Source organism: Python bivittatus, unplaced genomic scaffold (assembly GCF_059951505.1).
Source record: "Python bivittatus isolate LINGU-HERP-01145 unplaced genomic scaffold, Pbiv_v1 ctg000240_np1212, whole genome shotgun sequence".
Taxonomy (NCBI): Eukaryota; Metazoa; Chordata; class Lepidosauria; order Squamata; family Pythonidae; genus Python; species Python bivittatus.
In genome coordinates, this window is record NW_028277051.1 from 2,626,114 (window position 1) to 2,643,180 (window position 17,067).

Consider the following 17,067-nt stretch of genomic DNA (forward strand, 5'->3'; position numbering starts at 1 on the left):
CAAATGCTACAATGGTTTGGCTTCTGTCCTCTTGTTTTGCATCCCGCAAGGAAAACAAGGTGAGCTTGGCCTAAGATTAGAGGCAGTTCCACGCAGGAGCTAGATTTTTTATTAATTCTCAGAAACGAGGGAGCAGCCGTTATTAATTGCCTTCCTTCCTTGTCCCAGCAGATCTGGCTGGGGGCAGGGGGAGCCCAGGGTGCAATCTGAAACCAACGAACGGAGGCCAATTCGAACGTCTGCAGCCGAGTCCTACATTTCATTACAACTGTAACTAAATGCAGCCTCATGGCTTGATTGTCAGCTCCATTCTCCTGCTCCACACCCTTTATTATTTGTATTGTTACTTTTTTTTTTATTGCAGGATTTGGCTCGGTCTGATAAAGAACTCCAGCAAACCTGAAAGCCTGCATGCTATTTTGGCTTCTTACGCTAAGGGTCTCTTCTTGAATGAGGCGGTGCACAACCAACCAACCAACCGATAAATAGATTGCCTTTATATGGCATTTATTAAATGTGTGGTTCCTAATCACTTCCTATTTCCTAGACAGCGAAAAGAAAGGTGCGTCTGCTTAGCACTGAGAGCGCAGCTTTGAAACTGTCTCACTAGTACAGTATTACATATATTTGCAACAGATTTGCTTCACATTCATTCTTCTGAGGCTGATCATATCCTTAAAAGTCCTCTGACCAAAAATTGCTCAGTATTTCCATATAAAGATAGACAGTTTCACATAAGCCACCTTGAAAAAGGCTGGCATAAAAATATTTCGTATATTCTTCTGCAGGTTGAGCAGGACAGCTATATCTGCTGTGCATTTTATGTTATTAAGATAGCAAAAATAATAAATTTGGTTAGAAGGTGTATCTGTGTTTTATTCAACTTTTTCAGACTTTTAGAGAACTGCTCTTTCCCCACAAATTCATTCACAAGAGTATCTGCAAACAAAACATAAGACCACAGTGTGCTCAGAATACGCTAGAATAGAAATTACTGACAATAACCCCAAACTTTTCAAGGACTCCATAAGACTTCATATACATCATTTGAACAAGCTCCACAACCATTTGTCCGCTTTATTAAAATACTGACAGGTGCAATGTCAGGATACCTACATATATGTACACACACAGATGTATCAAAGAAATTTATACTAGAAAAATTAACAGTAACATGGCAAGTTAGCATTATCCCCATTTTGCAGACTGCAAGCCTGAGGCCAGACGCTTGTAGTGCCTCTAAGGCCACACCAAGGAAAACAGGATACGTTTACAGCTTTGTTTTCTACCAGTTTTCCAAGCAAGGAACGGCCTCCCCATCAATTATAAACGGATGTTGTAACTGCATAGTGCAGGGTTGGACCTGGGACTTCTGGACTACAAGCAGACGTCTGGGTTCAAAACCAAATCCTCCTCTCCCTACCAAGTTACACTGGCTCAAGTTAATCAGATCAATACATAACTCATACTCTCAAACGCTGGCGCAAAGATCAAACTCACCACAGCAGGAAGAATGATTTCCACTTAAGAGGAAATAGTAAGAGATAGTCACAGATACTGAGCAAAGTATCTATTTTTTGCTAGATAAAAAAGATAGGTAACGGGGGCAGGCAGGCAGGCAGGCAATCATTTTCACCAAACGTGTGAGATATTTATCCCGAGCCACAACTGGGGAGGAGGGCAGGGGCTTCGTTACAGACAAGTCATCAACCCAGCACAGTCTGACCATGAAACCAGTTTCACTAATGCCGGGGTTGCTCAACCTGAAGAGGCTGACGGCTTACAAAAGCCTCTCCTGAAGGAGCAAAGTCGGCTCCAGCAATACAGGCACTTTGAAGTGAGTAACTGGCTATCCAACAACAGGGAAGGAGGTGTGCTTTCTGAGCAACCATTTGGGGCTCCCTTTTACGGAGCAAGATGGGAGGATTCAAAGAAACGAGGCCACTGCATTCCAGCTCGCCTCCAGACACATAGACAGTAAACTCATAAAGTCAAGGAAGATGGGTGCTCGGGACTTCCCCTTGCCAGAACCGCCCATCTCTTTCCTGTCGCTCTCAGGCACCGTGGCCTGCCCTGAATCTTATTTACAAACGATACGTAAGGTCAACTCTTCTGGGTAACAGTGCCAAGCACTACACCAGGTTCCCCCAAACCTAGTGCCTTCCATATGTACTGGATTACAACTCCCAGGACCTCTGAATGCACCCTGGCTAGGACTGAACTGTATCCCCTGTCTTAATTCTAGAAATCCCATGTGGAGGCTGTCTCACTCTGAAGGCTAACATTACACAGGGGTACGCAAGACCCCAGTCAGTCCAGGCCCAGCATTTTACCAAGCTGTGGAGTCCGTGGGGTCAGACAACCTCAAGGAGCAACTAGAACAAATCATGACCCCAGTGCAAACAAATATACTGACTAGCCCTGAAGATGTGACCTAGCCGGGTAACAAAATGTTTGCAAGAAAACCACCAAGCTCGGAGAACCCCAAGGACGCCACAGTTCAACCCTGAGCTACACCTGCTCTCTTCTATTTTACCATGCATCGGTTCAAGTGTTCCAATTAAAATATAAGCTCTCCCCCTCCCTACTGTTGCCCTAATCAGACACAACTGACTCCCACCCACCTAAAAGGCACTAATTCTGTCTTAGGTGCTGTATAAACACAGCCACAGCCCAGGTGTGGCAGAGAAAAATGTTCACCTGGAAAGCAGTAAGCCAGCCCCTTTATAGCCCAGCCTCTCAAAGGTCCATTATATAACAGCAGTCCAATTTTTCACTCATGTTTGGCTTAAAAATCAAGGCAAAGGGGCAGGTGAGTTTGGGATAGACTTGGACCCTATAACACAGTGTTTCTCAACCTTGGCAACTTTAAGCTGCGTGGACTTCAACTCCCAGAATTCTGGGAGTTGAAGTCCACGCAGCTTAAAGTTGCCAAGGTTGAGAAACAGTGCAATATCAAATTCTAAAATACATTCACATCTTAGAATGAATGAAAAAAATGGGCTGGAAATCCTGGCTCTAGCCTTCCAGTAACATCCTGGTATCACCACTTGACCCCCTGTGTGTCCTGAAGATTGAAACATATTTTTTTTTCAATTAAAAAAATGCCTTCCCCCCAAGCCATAGGAAAGGGAATCTGCCCAGCATTCGGCTGTGCTCGTTTCTCTCATGCTGCTTAAGCCCTGCCAGGCTAGAATAAGCTTCCTCAACATGGGATCCTCCAGATGTTGGTCACGGCTGATGGAATTCTGGAATCCGGAGGGAACCAAGGGGAGAAGGCCAGCTTAGAATATACTTACCCCAAACGCAACTTACATAAATAAATAAGAGTTGCTTCATGTGCTCCCTCCAAACACAGAGCATCCCTGATGAGACATCCTTAACTTTCTCCCTTGCTGTTACCTCTTCCCCCAAGCACATAAGCAACGCAGGAGCACTCTTAAGATGCTGGCACCCATGGGTACTGCTGCACCTCTGAAGCACAAGAAGAAGAGGCCCATCTTTGCAGCACCCCTCTGAGAAGCTTCTTATCCTAACACCCCTGCCTTGCAGGGCAAGCAAGCGTTCAGTGGAACTTCAGCAATAAAACAGCACAGTTCTCCATTATATATTTGTCTTCTCTGAGTCCGAATCAACCTCTTCCACTGGAGAATGTCGAATGGAGTTACACAACCTCCTCTCTCCCAACCTTCCACCCCACCCATATGCCTGGTTCTCTCCTCCAGCCTTCATTCACGACCTTGGTCAGCCATCCCCAACCCTGTCGTCACATCCAAATCTGTCCCACCTCCAGTGTTTCCCTGACAAGCACAGCTCAGCTTTCCTAACTCTTGCAAGCTGCACAGGCGCAGAATGGGACGTGGGAGGGGAAGGCAGCCTCTTGGAAAGAGCAGGAAAAAGAGAAATATTAAGAAGGCGATAAATACAACACCTAAAAAAGCACAAGAGAAGCATCCTTCCCCCCATCATTGCGTGACTCCCCCTCTTTTTGTTCCCCAGAACCAGCTCATCCTCCATCTTCTGCTTTCCTGCTTTGCTTGTTGGATTCATATCCTGCCTTTTCATTCAAAGCGGTATGTACAGCACCTCCTCCTCCTGTTTTCCTCCCCATGAACCCGGTGGGGTAGATTCTAGCCCCCTTGTGGTTGAGAAGGATTTCAACCTGAGTCTCCCCCTCCTGGTACAGCACTTTCCCCACTACCCCTCCCTGACCCTGGGGCTGAGAGGGAGGGGCTGGCCAAAAGTCCCCCAGGGAGCTGCTGAGGCTAAAGGGGGATTAGATCCCAGTCCTCCCTGCTCCTAGCAGCCCCTTATTCACTCCTCCTTCAGACAATCTAAACCCTTCCCAGCCCCATTAAGACTCTAAGATCCATCATCCCCAGCAAGCACAGCCTATGGGCAAGGCAGGCCGATGCTATTCACTGTCTACGGACAAGACAGCAAGTGCCAGGAGCAAACTCTGGGGGCTGCAATCGGATACCCCAAGCTGGAGAACTGGGCTGGTGGGGATGATGGGAGCTGTAGCTGATGAAGTGTTCAGGGCAGGGGAGGATGGGAGTTCGGGGGTGGAGCGGTGTCCTACCCATGGAGGGCACAGGACTGGAAAACGCACTGGCGGGGATTATGGGAACTGTCCACCCAAGGAAAAGGTAGGAGTAGGGGTTGGGGACAATGGGATCTGGCACCCCGACGCATGTGGACGGCCCAGCGCCTGAGGAGGAATGGTGTTGGTCGAAAGTGACGGCAGCTGAAGCAGCGAGGGTATCGCTGCGGGGGGGGTGGTTGTGACGCTGGGAATGATGGGAGTTGTAATACCAATGGAGGAATAGAGCACAGGGCTGGGGAAACCTGCTGTCCGGGGACAAAAGTATCTGGACGTTTCGGGGCGGGGAGCGACACTAATGCAATTGGAGGGCACAGGGCTGGAAGGAACGATGTGCTGGGGAGGATGGGAGGTGTAATCCCAGTGCACGTGGAGAGAACCACGTTGGCGGGGCAGCGATGGGAGCCGTGGCCCGGCGCCTCGGCAGGGCTCGCCACGGCGCCTCGAGCAGCGGGTCCGTCCGCTCCCGCTTCGCCCCGCTCGACCTGTCAGATCACCGCCCCCCACCCGGCCTCGCCGCCCGCTTTTCCGCCCGCTTCTCCTTCTCCGGTCCCGCGTGAGGCCGGAAGTGCCCCGCCCGGGAGGGAAGGAGCCGCGCGTCGCCTCACCTCATCCTGCGACTCCTCGGCGGCGGCGGTGGCGGCGGCAGCAAGACCTCCTCCTCCTCCGCCGCCGCCATCTTGGCTCCCCCTCCCTCCGATCCCCTCCCTCCGGCTTCCCCGAGGCTCCTCCCCCTCCCCTCGCCCTCCGCGAAATGGGTCCTGGCAGCACCACCACCGCCCTTTACTCCCCTTAACCCTCACCGCGGTAACACTAGAAATAATCCCATTCGTCTACCCGGCAAGCTGTTCGTATCTGTGGCTTCTTCGGAGCGGGAATGTAGAGATTCACGTCAACAGGAAGCGGGGTAACCGACTCCGCGTAGGGGCATTCACTACATCCCTTCCAGGACCGTGCGGCAGCAATTAGCGAACTCTACGGTGGGGACGCTCAGGATGGAAGAGTCGGATACTCGTCCTGGCCAATAAGGATGCAAGGGCGGAGGGGCGTGGCCCTGAACAACCAGCCAATGGGAGGGAACAATTCAGGCGGCCTCTGAGGTGAATGCGATAAGGGGGCCTGTCGGGACGTTGTGGACTATAGACGTAAGAAACATAGGGAGAGACACACGAAAATATTGAAAACATGATTATTTAGAAAACTCGCTTTCTCAAAAATCGCAGTATCTTCCTACGCACGTGAGCCCTAAATTAAAGAGTATTACCTCTTGATTTTGCTGCCACCTTTTTAAAAGGTCGCCCGCTATTACATTCCACTACATCTGCATTCAAAATAGATGAGTAGTTTTTAAAGTAATTACAAAAAAAAACCCTCTTTGCTGCACAGGCTACTAGAAACAGGACTATTCTTTCTGGAAAGTATTGCAACTCTTCCCTAACCTCTTTAAATCTATGGAGGCTGTCGCTTCTATTCCCTAGGGAAATAAACAAAAAAATGGCTTCCACTGTAATCTCGGCATCCATACTCTACCCTTCACATTTCTAAATCTATGGGCCGGATAGTTCCGGCTGGGCTCGGTGATGACGTCACGCCCAATCACAGAGCAGGACGGATGAGCAGCCCTCCCCAACTCCTTTCGAGGGCGGGAAATCAGCTGCCTTTCAACCAATGGGAATAGAGGATCCAGCCTGAAGTTAATTAACAAATCAAGATAAGGAAAGGGGAGGGGGCAAAGCCTCCTGGAATTAAGTAGAGGGCTTTTAATTTGCCCATAATTGGAATTCACCAACAGCTCTTTAGTAAAACATCACTGTAATGACATGGGTTTGTTTGGGTTAGTAACTTCCCAAATAACTTCCAAGTCCCCAAATAACTCACTGGCAACTTGACACACCACACAGTGATTCACAAATCACACTACTCTGTAGATGAAGCATGGTTTCAGACCAAAATGAGAAGGTTTATACAGGACGGGAAGCCAAAATAAACACATCACGTGACAGCTTTACAGACTTTGCAAACTCAGCCCCCCCCATTTTTATTTTTTTTTTAAAAAGGGTTCATGCTTTATTTGATTAACCATACTTTCCTAAAGAAGTTGCCACCGGTTGATTCTGCAGAAGATGCAAAGCCATAAACATTCCTCTACCAACTCTGGATACAAGCAACTTACAAGCGGGAAAGTGAAATGTGACTTGGGTTACAAATTCCAGGTTCTAAAAATCCCCCAAAGTTGTGAGAATACAGCTTAAGTTGCAGGGAAACAAAAGTGACTGAGAAACAAGGTACGGTATCAATATCAAATATCCAAGATGCAGAAATATAATTTATAATTTATATTATAGAGCTATACATTTCTTTAGGATACAGCAATATTCTGTTGCAGCAGTTCTCAAAGTGTGGTCTGGGGCCCCCTGGGGGCCCCTGAGACTCTTTCAAGGGGTCCACAAAGTCAAATAAATAATTTCTAAACATGTCTCAGTTTTAATTTCTAATGCAGTAAATACTGATAGAAATAAACAAAAGTTCTTTGGGGTCCTCAATCTTCTTTAAGAATGTAAAGGGGCCCTGAGACCAAAATGTTTGAGAACAGCTGTTCTGTGGAGTCCTTGGGGTTCTCTGAGCTTGGTTCTTTTCTTGCAAATGTTTCATTACCCAGCTAGGTAACATCTTCAGTGCTAAAATGGGTTGGGATTTGCTCTCTATTTACATGCTGTGGCCTGCTTTGCTGGTGCTGGTGGGGGTTTTGCTTTGCTCCTCTGGTAGTTCCTTGATTAGCATCTGTTGACTGCTTGATTGTGTGCCTGGTGGTAACCTTTGCTTATCTGAGTTAAAACTATGGTTGAGTCTGTTTCAACTGGGAAACTGTCACATTTTAGACCAAGCCAAATCCAAAAATGCAAGAGAATTCTTGGAAGCCTCGTATTCAGACAAGGCAGCAACTAACAGACACATAGAGATAAACAGCATCTACATACCGTTCAAAAGAGACAGAAGAGCAGAAGATCGCCCCACCAGCAATCAATCACCAGGAATCATCACCCAGATAAGCAAAGGTCACCACCAGGCACACAATCAAGCAGTCAACAGATGCCAATCAAAGAACTACCAGAGGAGCAAAACAAAAAAACCCCACCCTTACCAGCACTGGCAAGGCAGGCCACAGCACATAAACAGAGAGCAAACCCCATCCCATTTTAGCACTGAAGATGTTACCTAGCCGGGTAACGAAACGTTTGCAAGAAAACAGCCAAGCTCAGAGAACCCCAAGGACGCCACAATTCAACCCTGAGCTCCACAAATTCGCCTCTGTTGGTAACAGCTGTTCTGTTAGATTGATCCATTCAAAAATCCATTTTAATTTCACCTGCCAGTATTTTATTTTTTTTAAGGCCACAACTGGAACCTTATCTGGATGTTAATTTTTCAAAAATGTTTGTAGCACAACCCTGCAGGCATGAAGCTGCTTGTTTGTGAGTAACTCCAACCGGGTTCATTTGGGCTTTTTTGCAGGCTGTAGGTGTTCCATCCAAATACATGTGGTTGGGGCTGAATTATCCGTTCATATTACACATATACTTGCATTGAACAACACACATTGTTTAAATGTCATCGCAGAAAGGCCCAACCGCTTTTCCTTCCCAATTGTGTGATGATAACTGAAGGTTCATTGCCTTCAATAACTATCTATAGCCAGATTTCCTATCCCTGTAAACAATTGCCACAAAGTAAAACTGATGTTTAATTATGAGGCCTGTACGTTTTAAAAATCCATTCTGAGTAGTACTTCCAGCCCTTATTTTTTTTTAAGCACAGAGAAGCAGAGATGGCAGAAAGCATCATTTGGGTTACTTTTATCAGCACATACAAATCTCTAGAGAAAGGCTTATTTGTGTAAAAAGGACACACATCCCAGATCAGCAATAATGCATGCTGCAAGGAAGATGTACACCTTTACCCCATCCTATTACGCCCTGCAGGAGAGGCACACTTCAGGTCCCATCAATTAAAGAGTGCCATCTTGCAGTATCGAGGATCTGTGCCTTTTCTGCTACGGCACCCGCCTTCTGGAACAGCTTCCCACCTGAGATCAGCTTAGCCCCAACCGTGCAGACCTTCCACAAGGTGTTGAAAACCTGATGGTTTGCCCAGGCTTGGGGTCATGAAGTGAGGGAGGCCCAGGTGGGTTAATACAACATTATATTGCTTTTATCTTAACTGCCATTTTTGTTTTGAATTAGATGTTTAGCATTGTATGTTTTAAGATTTTCTATGGTGGTTTCCACTTAAACTTTGTTCACCGCCCACAGTTACTGTGGCTAGAGGGGCAGCTATATGAATCAAAATTAATAAATTTATTAAAATAAGATGACGTTTTGAATTGTGACACCTGCAGGTAAAAATGTGAATATCCTAACCTAGAAACTCAGGAAATGAAGATACAGTGGAATCCTTGGTGCTCTCTGAGTTTGGCTGTTTGCATGCAGACACTTCATTACCCGGCTAGGTGACATCATCCGTGCTAATGAGTGTGGGGTTTGCTCTATAGTAAACCCCACACTCACCAGTAGCTTGCCCTGCTAGTGTTGGTGGGAGTGTGGTTTTCTCCTTGATTACAGTATTGTTTTCTGATCATTTGCTTATCTGGGTGTAGGCTGTTGGAGAGGATGCGGTCTGGTCTTTTTGTTTCCTTCTTAGCTTTTTTATTGTCTCCTTTGAATGGTGTGTGAATGTGGTTTATCTCTATGTATCTACTGATGGCTGATTTGTCTGAATGCCAGGCTTCCAGGAATTCCCCAGCATTTTTGAATTTGGCTTGGTCTAGGATGCTCACAGTTTCCCAGGTGAAACTGTGGTTGAGTCCGTCCATGTGTTGGGACATGAAGGAATTTTCATTGTGTCTTCTGACTGCTAGTTGGTGTTCATGGATGCGCTCTGCTGTGAAGATACAAACATAAACACCCCTCTTTGAAATGGCCTTTGTGGTTAACCATGTCATCTTAACCCAAAACAAGGCTATTTTGAGCTTCCAGGCCCAAAATCACAGATTTTTTTTAGATGACAACGTGAGCCACAAAGTTTGGTTAAAGTGCTGCGCACACAAGAAAAATACAGTCGCCAAGCTTTTTAACTCATGCAAAAACCACCGAAGAGTCAGGGCGTAAGATATATACAGTGCATGAAACATATACCACACTACTTCAGCAATCCGCAGCAGACGGACACGAGATGAGAATGGAGTCAGGGCCATTACATCAGCTCCATTCAGTTCCTGCTCTGCATCCAATTAACCATTATTTAAGAACTAGTGTTTAAACACTTTTTTCTTCTCCCCTAGTGATTTTTTTTCCTTGGCTATCATCCTTTTTTTTCCTTTTGGTTATAATCCTCAAATTTTTCTTAACAATTTGAGATCTATTCTAGAAGCATTTTGGGCTAAGATGACCAGATATAATATCCAAACAGGTCAAGGAGGACATGGACAATTGGAAAGGAGAGCAAAGGAGGGGAAGGAGGACACATTAACTGTTTCATATTTGTATTTACGTTAATTGGAGAGGAAGGGATTACAAGTGAGTAAAAAGGTGCACAATGGGGAATACACATGGAAAGCAATGTGGTGGACCTGGCTGTTTGCCTAAGCACCCTTGGCAAGTGTTTAACTGATTATGAACTTGTCAGTTTGAGACAGCAGCACAAGAGGGAGGGTACTAATCAACTAATTAAAGGCAGAGTGGAGCTTGTTAACCTGTGGTTAACACTTCTTAGGGCAACACTGGGGAGAAAAACTGCTTAGAAAAAGGTACTCAGAAAGCCAGACAATATTTGATTTTAAGCCTATGCTTGCCAAATGGAGGACATGAAGACAAACAGGAGGATATGTCCTCCTTTTGTCAGATGTCTGGTAACCCTGATTTGGACTGACCATGTAAAAATGCTTCAAGTAAATATTAGAGCAAGTGGGAAAGAGATTCCAAAGTATTTGGGGCTTTTAGATAGGTTTCCAATGGGAATAGTTAAGACTCTGTACAATTCTGTGAGTAAAGCAGGATGATTGCACAATAAGGACCTTTTCCTAAATTAATCACAAATGGATAAGCACGGAACAGAAATCTCAGTGACAAATCCTTAATTCCTCTTCCCATTTGCTTGCAAGCCAGCAGACAGTGAGAGCAGCACAAATTTGGCTCCAGAAAACACCATCCTGTAAATTCAAGGTCAGTCATGGATTCATTATATGAACTTTGGAAGTTTACGAGGGAGTGAGAGCAATCCTGTACATGCTTAATACAAAATAAATCTTTGTAGGATTTTAAATAAATATGTACATAGGATTGGGTGGTCAGTTGTTTATTTAAAAAGTAATAATGCCCAACTTACTTAAAGGTCTTGATGAAAGAGCAAGCATAACATCACTTGTGGAGACATCGGCAAATCACAGCTGCATTCTAATAAGACATTTACTTGGAAGGGAATGCTGTTAAAATCAATGGGCCTTCATTCTAAGTAACTATACTTAAGACCAGATGGCAAAACATCTTTCTGTTTATGGTGAATAAATCCAGATGTTCTCTCCAGAAGAAGAATGTGGGCGTCTGTGACTGCTCATACTTAAAGGGTTAAAAGACTTTGAAAAATGCAGCCACTTTCAGATGCTACAAGGTATTTCATCAAATACACAGAATCCTAGTAAGAGTTGTATCTTGGGGATCATATAGTCCAGTGTTTCTCAAACTTGGCCACTTTAAGAGGCGTGGACTTCAACTCCCAGAATTCCCCAGCCAGCATGCTGGCTGGGGAATTCTGGGAGTTGAAGTCCGCCTCTTAAAGTGACCAAGTTTGAGAAACACTGATATAGTCCAACCCTCTGTCCAGTGCAGCATTCCCAACAGAGGGTCCTCCAGCCCCTGAGGCATCTTCTCCACTGTTGAAGAACTCACAGAATAAATACTCTAAGAGAGTCATCCATGGCTGGGATGGAAGATGTTACAAAGGCACTCTGTTTCCTTCACCATGGTTTGAATAAGCGCCAATGGTCATGTATACCTACCACGTTTCTATTTACAAGCCACAATGAGATTTACATAACACGTGGAGCCAAAACAGAGTAACCACACTCTGCCATAACATGGTGGCATAAGGGTGTAATGCTTTTAAGGAGAGTTGTTAGCCAGTAGATGCCTGTTAGTTGCCCCAGTAAGACTAATGGAGAGGGCCTTTTCTGCCATGGTGCCTGCCATATGAAACCTCATTTCACCTGAGATTAGGTTAGCCCGAACCTTGCTGGCCTTTGGCAAGGCCCTAAAAACTTGGGTTTTGTGCCCGGACCTTGGGGTGTGTGACAGAGCCCATCTTTTCACTTTGTTGATGGTTATTTATGAAGCTCAGCTGCTATGTTTTTTGTTTTATATTAGGAATTTTATTGTTTTTATTTCTTCTGTTGTAAGCCACCCAGAGTCACTTATTTGAGATGGGCGGCTATATAAAAGAAACAATTTATGTTATGTATATTGAGCGTATGACACTCTCTGGAGCGCTTACTGTTGCTCTGCTTCTGGATTTGGTTGCCCTCTGGAGTGACTTGACTATGGACCTTGGACCGAAGATAGAGCCATGGGGCAGTGCCAGGCCAGCAAACATTACTGATATGATAGGCAAACCTAGACAGGGGTCTTATTCCTGTATAAACAAACAGAGCTTTACTCCTGAGCTCAGCCTAGCTGTAAACCCTTAAAAACTTTTGTACAGGCATGTCATTTCACCTATGCAGCTGGATTTGGAATCCTGCCTCCGTTCCCATTTAACCTAAAGGGGGTTCCAGAGGATCTTTTGTCATCTCCAGCAAACACACGTTCCTGGATATGTCTGCAATTTATCCATTGTCAACTTAATCATTTATGCAGTTTTCTGGATTCAGCAACACCCTGAGACTAAGCAACAGTTTGCCAAGAGTTCACAGAGTACAAGAGGGTCAAACGTGGTTTAGTGTCTCCAAGGAGTTTTGTCATGTGTTTTCCTTCTGCGAACGAACTGGAGGGAAGCAAGATTGAGGTAGTTAAAGCAGGGTTCCTTAACCTCGGCCACTTTAAGATGGGTGGACTTCAACTCCCAGAATTCCCCAGCCAGCCTTCTGGGAATTCTGGGAGTTGAAGTCCACCTGTCTTAAAGTGGCCGAGGTTGAGGAACCCTGACTTAAAGGATGCTGCGCTTGGCCTGCTGGTCCAGGAACTGAAGCACCACATTGAAAGACAGAATCACTTTCTGGCAATATACAGGGGAGAGACCCAAAGGCATTCAGATGAAAGCATGAACTGGATGATGTCCTAGATTAGGCACCCTCTTGGTTTCCTGCAACGGTCTGACAAGCCAGCCAACGGAGCCACCAGCTCGGGAAACACCAACCCGCCTTCTCTCTGTAAAAGAATGGAAACCGGAACCTTTCTTCGCGGTTCAAGTTTCTATCCGCAGTCCCTTTGTCCCTTCCGTTCCCCCCCCCCCTTTCCCGGGTTACAATGGCGACGACGGCCCTGTTTCTTTTTCTTTTTTTGTTGCTATGGTTGCTTTCCTATCGGTGGCTGCAGCGCTACCGCGGCCTGAGGAAGTGGGGGCGGCGAGACCGCCGGACGCTTTTCGCAAACGGACCGGAGGCGTCAGCGGCGGGGCGACGGGACCTACAGGCCACACGCGTCCTCTTCGTGACGGCGCACCCTGATGACGAAGCGATGTTCTTCGCCCCCACCATCCTCGCCTTGAAGTCAGCCAGTCAGTGGTTGCTCTGCGGGTCCACAGGTGAGGGAGGGGGAAGAGGGCCTTGCGGAGTTGCCTAGCAACCGCGGCCTCGGAGCGCCCCCTCACGTAGATGGCATCACTGCGCACGCGGGCTGAACAATCTGACGCCATTGCCGTATCTAGCGCACAGATGCCGGAGTAGCTCTGACGTCATCTCGTCGACCTTAGGGCTTTCCACAGAGCTCCGCCCACCTCTAGATTGTATGAGGGGAGCTAATAAAGGCCCGCCCCACCGTGTGACGTCACTGGCGTCCTTGCCTCTCCTCCTGAGCCTCAATTTGCCCTATCTACACAATGGGCATAGTACCCAAACAGAAGTTGGTTGACTGAGAGGCTTATAGCCTGAAAAGACATAAGGAAAAAGGAGCGAGTGGGAAAAAGAAAACAGAAGCCCCCAATAATCAGGTCATTAGTCTGTCCCCACACAGTTGTTAAATGAGCCACAGCCAGTGTCATACAACAATGCTGGACTAGGACTGGGGAGATCCAGGTGGCCCCCCACTCACGTGTGGAAACTCAGTATGTAACCTTGGGCTAGTCTTCCTCTCAGACCATCCTACCTGGCAGGGTTGTTGTTGGGGAAAAATGGAGGAAGGAGGGCCAGATACACCTCAAAGGAAGGACATAAACCAGCATGACAAAGCCCCGAAGAGTTTCCTTTGCAGGAATAGAGACTGGGGGGGATTGTCAGGGACGCCTAGCACTGGTGCTGGCATAATGGTTATTAATATTATTAATTATTATTTACCATTATTAATCAAATAATATTAAATAAATTAAATACTAATTCATATTATTGTTTATTATTATCAATATTATTGTTGTTGTTTGTTGCTGCTACAGTACTTGGTTGCCTACAACAATATTTTCAAAGCCGAGGTCTGTCCGTGATGGAATATTGATCTGTTGGGTTTCTTTTGGTTTTTTTTTTTATTAATTTTTATTTTAAAAAAGGCTTTTTGCAAAGTAAAAACCATTCAAATTTAAAGAAAAGGAAAGGAAAAGAAACGTGATAAGTAAATAGGAAAGAAATGAAAGAACAAAGACAAAAATAAAGAAAAAAGATATAAAGGAGTGGCTTTATACAGGATCTTCTTTATAGCAGTTATAAATGCCTCTATATTTTATTCTCTCTCTCTCAGGTTACGTTGTGGCTCCCTTCTTTCCATACTATACCCTTTTTAATCACGAAACCCAAAAGTTCATTTTTTCCCCGTTTTCAGCAAAAAGTCCATAAAGGGTTTCCGGTCCCTACGTTCTACTGGATTTCTGACATTTTGTAGCGAAAACGAACATTTATTTATTTATTGTTTCTAATGAGTTGTGAGCCGCCCAGAGTCCCCACTGGGGAGAGATGGGCGGGGACTAAATAAATAAATAAATAAATAAAAAAAATATAGCAGGTTTACTCACAAAGCCTTAAATAAATTGAATTAAGTGTCTAAGAAACGAACCCCCCCATGACTTTTACACCTGGGAGTTCTGCTTGGGCAACTGTAAAATCTTTTATCCCATCACAGACTCCTTTTCGATCCGTTGTTTGTGGGTGCGCGTGCGTGTGTTTTTCAGTGTCTGTTAACAGCAGTGACTGTTATATGGATGGGCAGGATATAAGAATACTTAAGTAATTATGTGATTCAGTTTGGGCACTGCCCGGCTCCAGATGACTCTGGGCAGTTCACAGATTATCCCCTAAAAACCCGTTACAAATAGTGGGTATTTATGACTGTTAATTGCAGGATTTGCATCTGGAAAGGTGCCGTACAAATAATTGTAACGCGTACGCTGAACAGCAGCAGCAGCAAGCGCTGCTTGGAATGATATTTAAAAAAAGAATAAAAAACCTGGAGGGCACTTATCTCCTGGCACAGCACAGGGCCAGATTGTCGCTTAGAGCCGGCGAGATGATTCTGTTAATCATCAATAATGGTTTTTTTTTTATTTAGCTTGGCGGCTGGCAGTGTTTTTCATGACTGCTGAGTTGTGTTTTTAATTGTTGCTAGCCGCCCGGAGTCCCCGTGGTGAGATGGGCAGCGGTATAAATTGAATAAAAGAAATTAATCGACAAACAACATCGGGGTTAGACTTGATTGTAGAAGGCAGATCCCCACTTTCATTAGCCGGGGCCTTTAATATTTATTGATCAGATTTATATAGCCGCCCAGAGTCACCTTGTGTGAGATGGGCGGCTATATAATTATGATAAATAAATAATAAATAAATAAATAAATAAATAAATAAATAAATAAATAAATATATAGGAGCAGGGCCTCTATTCTGGATAAAGAAGGGCCCCGCCTTCACCCACTTAGCTTCCCTTCGTGCCTCTTTGAATAGCAGCTTTGGAGACCAATTGCAAAAGTTATCCCAGAAGTTGAATTAGGCTCCTGGAGATCCTGTGGACCTATCCAAAACTTTTTGCCCTTCCTCCAGACTCTTTTTTCCTAGAGCTTTTAAAAAAGATGAGGAAGACCTGCTCTGGATTTCTTAAAACAGAGCGCATCTTGGTTATAAGGGCCTCTTTTCTTTCAGGCTTCTGGGTGATCCCCCCCCAAGAAAATCCGGCTCCTTTCATAGTTGCATTGCCTTTAATCAATGGATTCCTTAAAGCAGTGTTGTCCAAACTTGGCCACTTTAAGATGAGTGGACTTCAACTCCCAGAATTCCCCAGCCAGCAACGCTGGCTGGGGAATTCTGGGAGTTGAAGTCCACTTATCTTAAAGTGGCCAAGTTTGGACAACACTGCCTTAAAGGCTTGGCAGGTTTTCTGGGGCTCCCCCAGAACCCTGAAAAAATTGTTTTAACCAATTCTGGGGATCTCCCATCTGAGTAAACAAGGACTGATAAGTGTTGTGTGGCTTTTTCGAAATCAGCCAGGTAATTTTGGAGCTGCGCCTGCTTTAATAACAGAATATATTCTCCTACCTCCTTTCAGCTCCCACTGTCTTGTTCTCAGCGTCTCATTTATTCTGTTGCTTCAGTAGATTGATGGATCGATCGATGGATCGATTGATTGGGCGAGGCTGTTCTGGACTCACTTAGCTAGCCTTCTGAAATTTATTCAGCTCTTTCTCAAAGCATGATTCTCTGCCACTGCAATCAAAACAGCCTGTGGCAGCTTACAGGGGAAAAAATCCTGATAAAACATAGCCAGCAGACAAATAAAAGCACATCAGCTTTTAATCTTTTCCAGCCCACATTCTATTACCCTGACTCTTATTCTGTTATTCATTAACTATTATTCTTTTGAGTTTTCAGTGGCTTTAATTTTTCCTGGGGGGGGATGTGGGGAAATGTTTGGGCCATTCCACACGGAGGCAGGAGGGAATGACTGCTGTATCTTTTATCATTCACAGGGAATTATTATCAACAGGGAGAGATCCGTAAAGAGGAGCTTGTACAGAGCTGTAAGGTTCTAGGGATCCCTCCTTCCAATGTGACCGTCCTGGACCACAGGTAATTTGCTAGACTTAAAAGTACATAGTCCTGTCGGGTGGTGGAAACCCATGATCAATAAATAAAATAAGTAAAATAAAAAGGGCTAGTCATAGGATCGTACAGTTGAAAAGGACCTCAGAGTCATCAAGCCCAACCTTCTGCATGCTGCAGAATTCACGACACCATCCTAGATAGATAGATAGATAGATAGATAGATAGATAGATAGATAGATAGA

The 17,067-nt window shown here is 45.3% G+C and overlaps 2 protein-coding genes across 14 annotated transcripts in view; one reads left to right on the top strand and one right to left on the bottom strand.

Moving 5' to 3' along the window:
• The window catches only part of NCOR1 (nuclear receptor corepressor 1), a 124,734-nt gene extending 119,171 nt beyond the window's left edge, over positions 1 to 5,563 (bottom strand). For 7 of the 8 annotated variants that reach the window (XM_025171242.2, XM_007435278.4, XM_015889293.3 and 4 more), the window contains exon 1: positions 5,212 to 5,296. The gene's annotated coding sequence lies outside the window, so the exon portion shown is untranslated. Of the gene's footprint in view, positions 1 to 5,211; positions 5,297 to 5,440 lie in introns of those variants that run through there. The other variant, XM_025171240.2, reaches the window with a different exon arrangement.
• A 7,536-nt stretch (positions 5,564 to 13,099) lies between these two features.
• PIGL (phosphatidylinositol glycan anchor biosynthesis class L) overlaps positions 13,100 to 17,067 on the top strand; it is a 53,543-nt gene continuing 49,575 nt past the window's right edge. For all 6 annotated transcript variants that reach the window (XR_015795812.1, XR_015795813.1, XM_088138772.1 and 3 more), the window contains exons 1-2: positions 13,100 to 13,393; positions 16,750 to 16,849. Coding sequence is in view for 4 of the 6 variants with exons in the window: in XM_088138772.1 (XP_087994898.1) it covers positions 13,117 to 13,393; positions 16,750 to 16,849 (377 nt within the window). In the remaining 2 variants the exon portion in view is untranslated. The remainder of the gene's footprint in view (positions 13,394 to 16,749; positions 16,850 to 17,067) is intronic.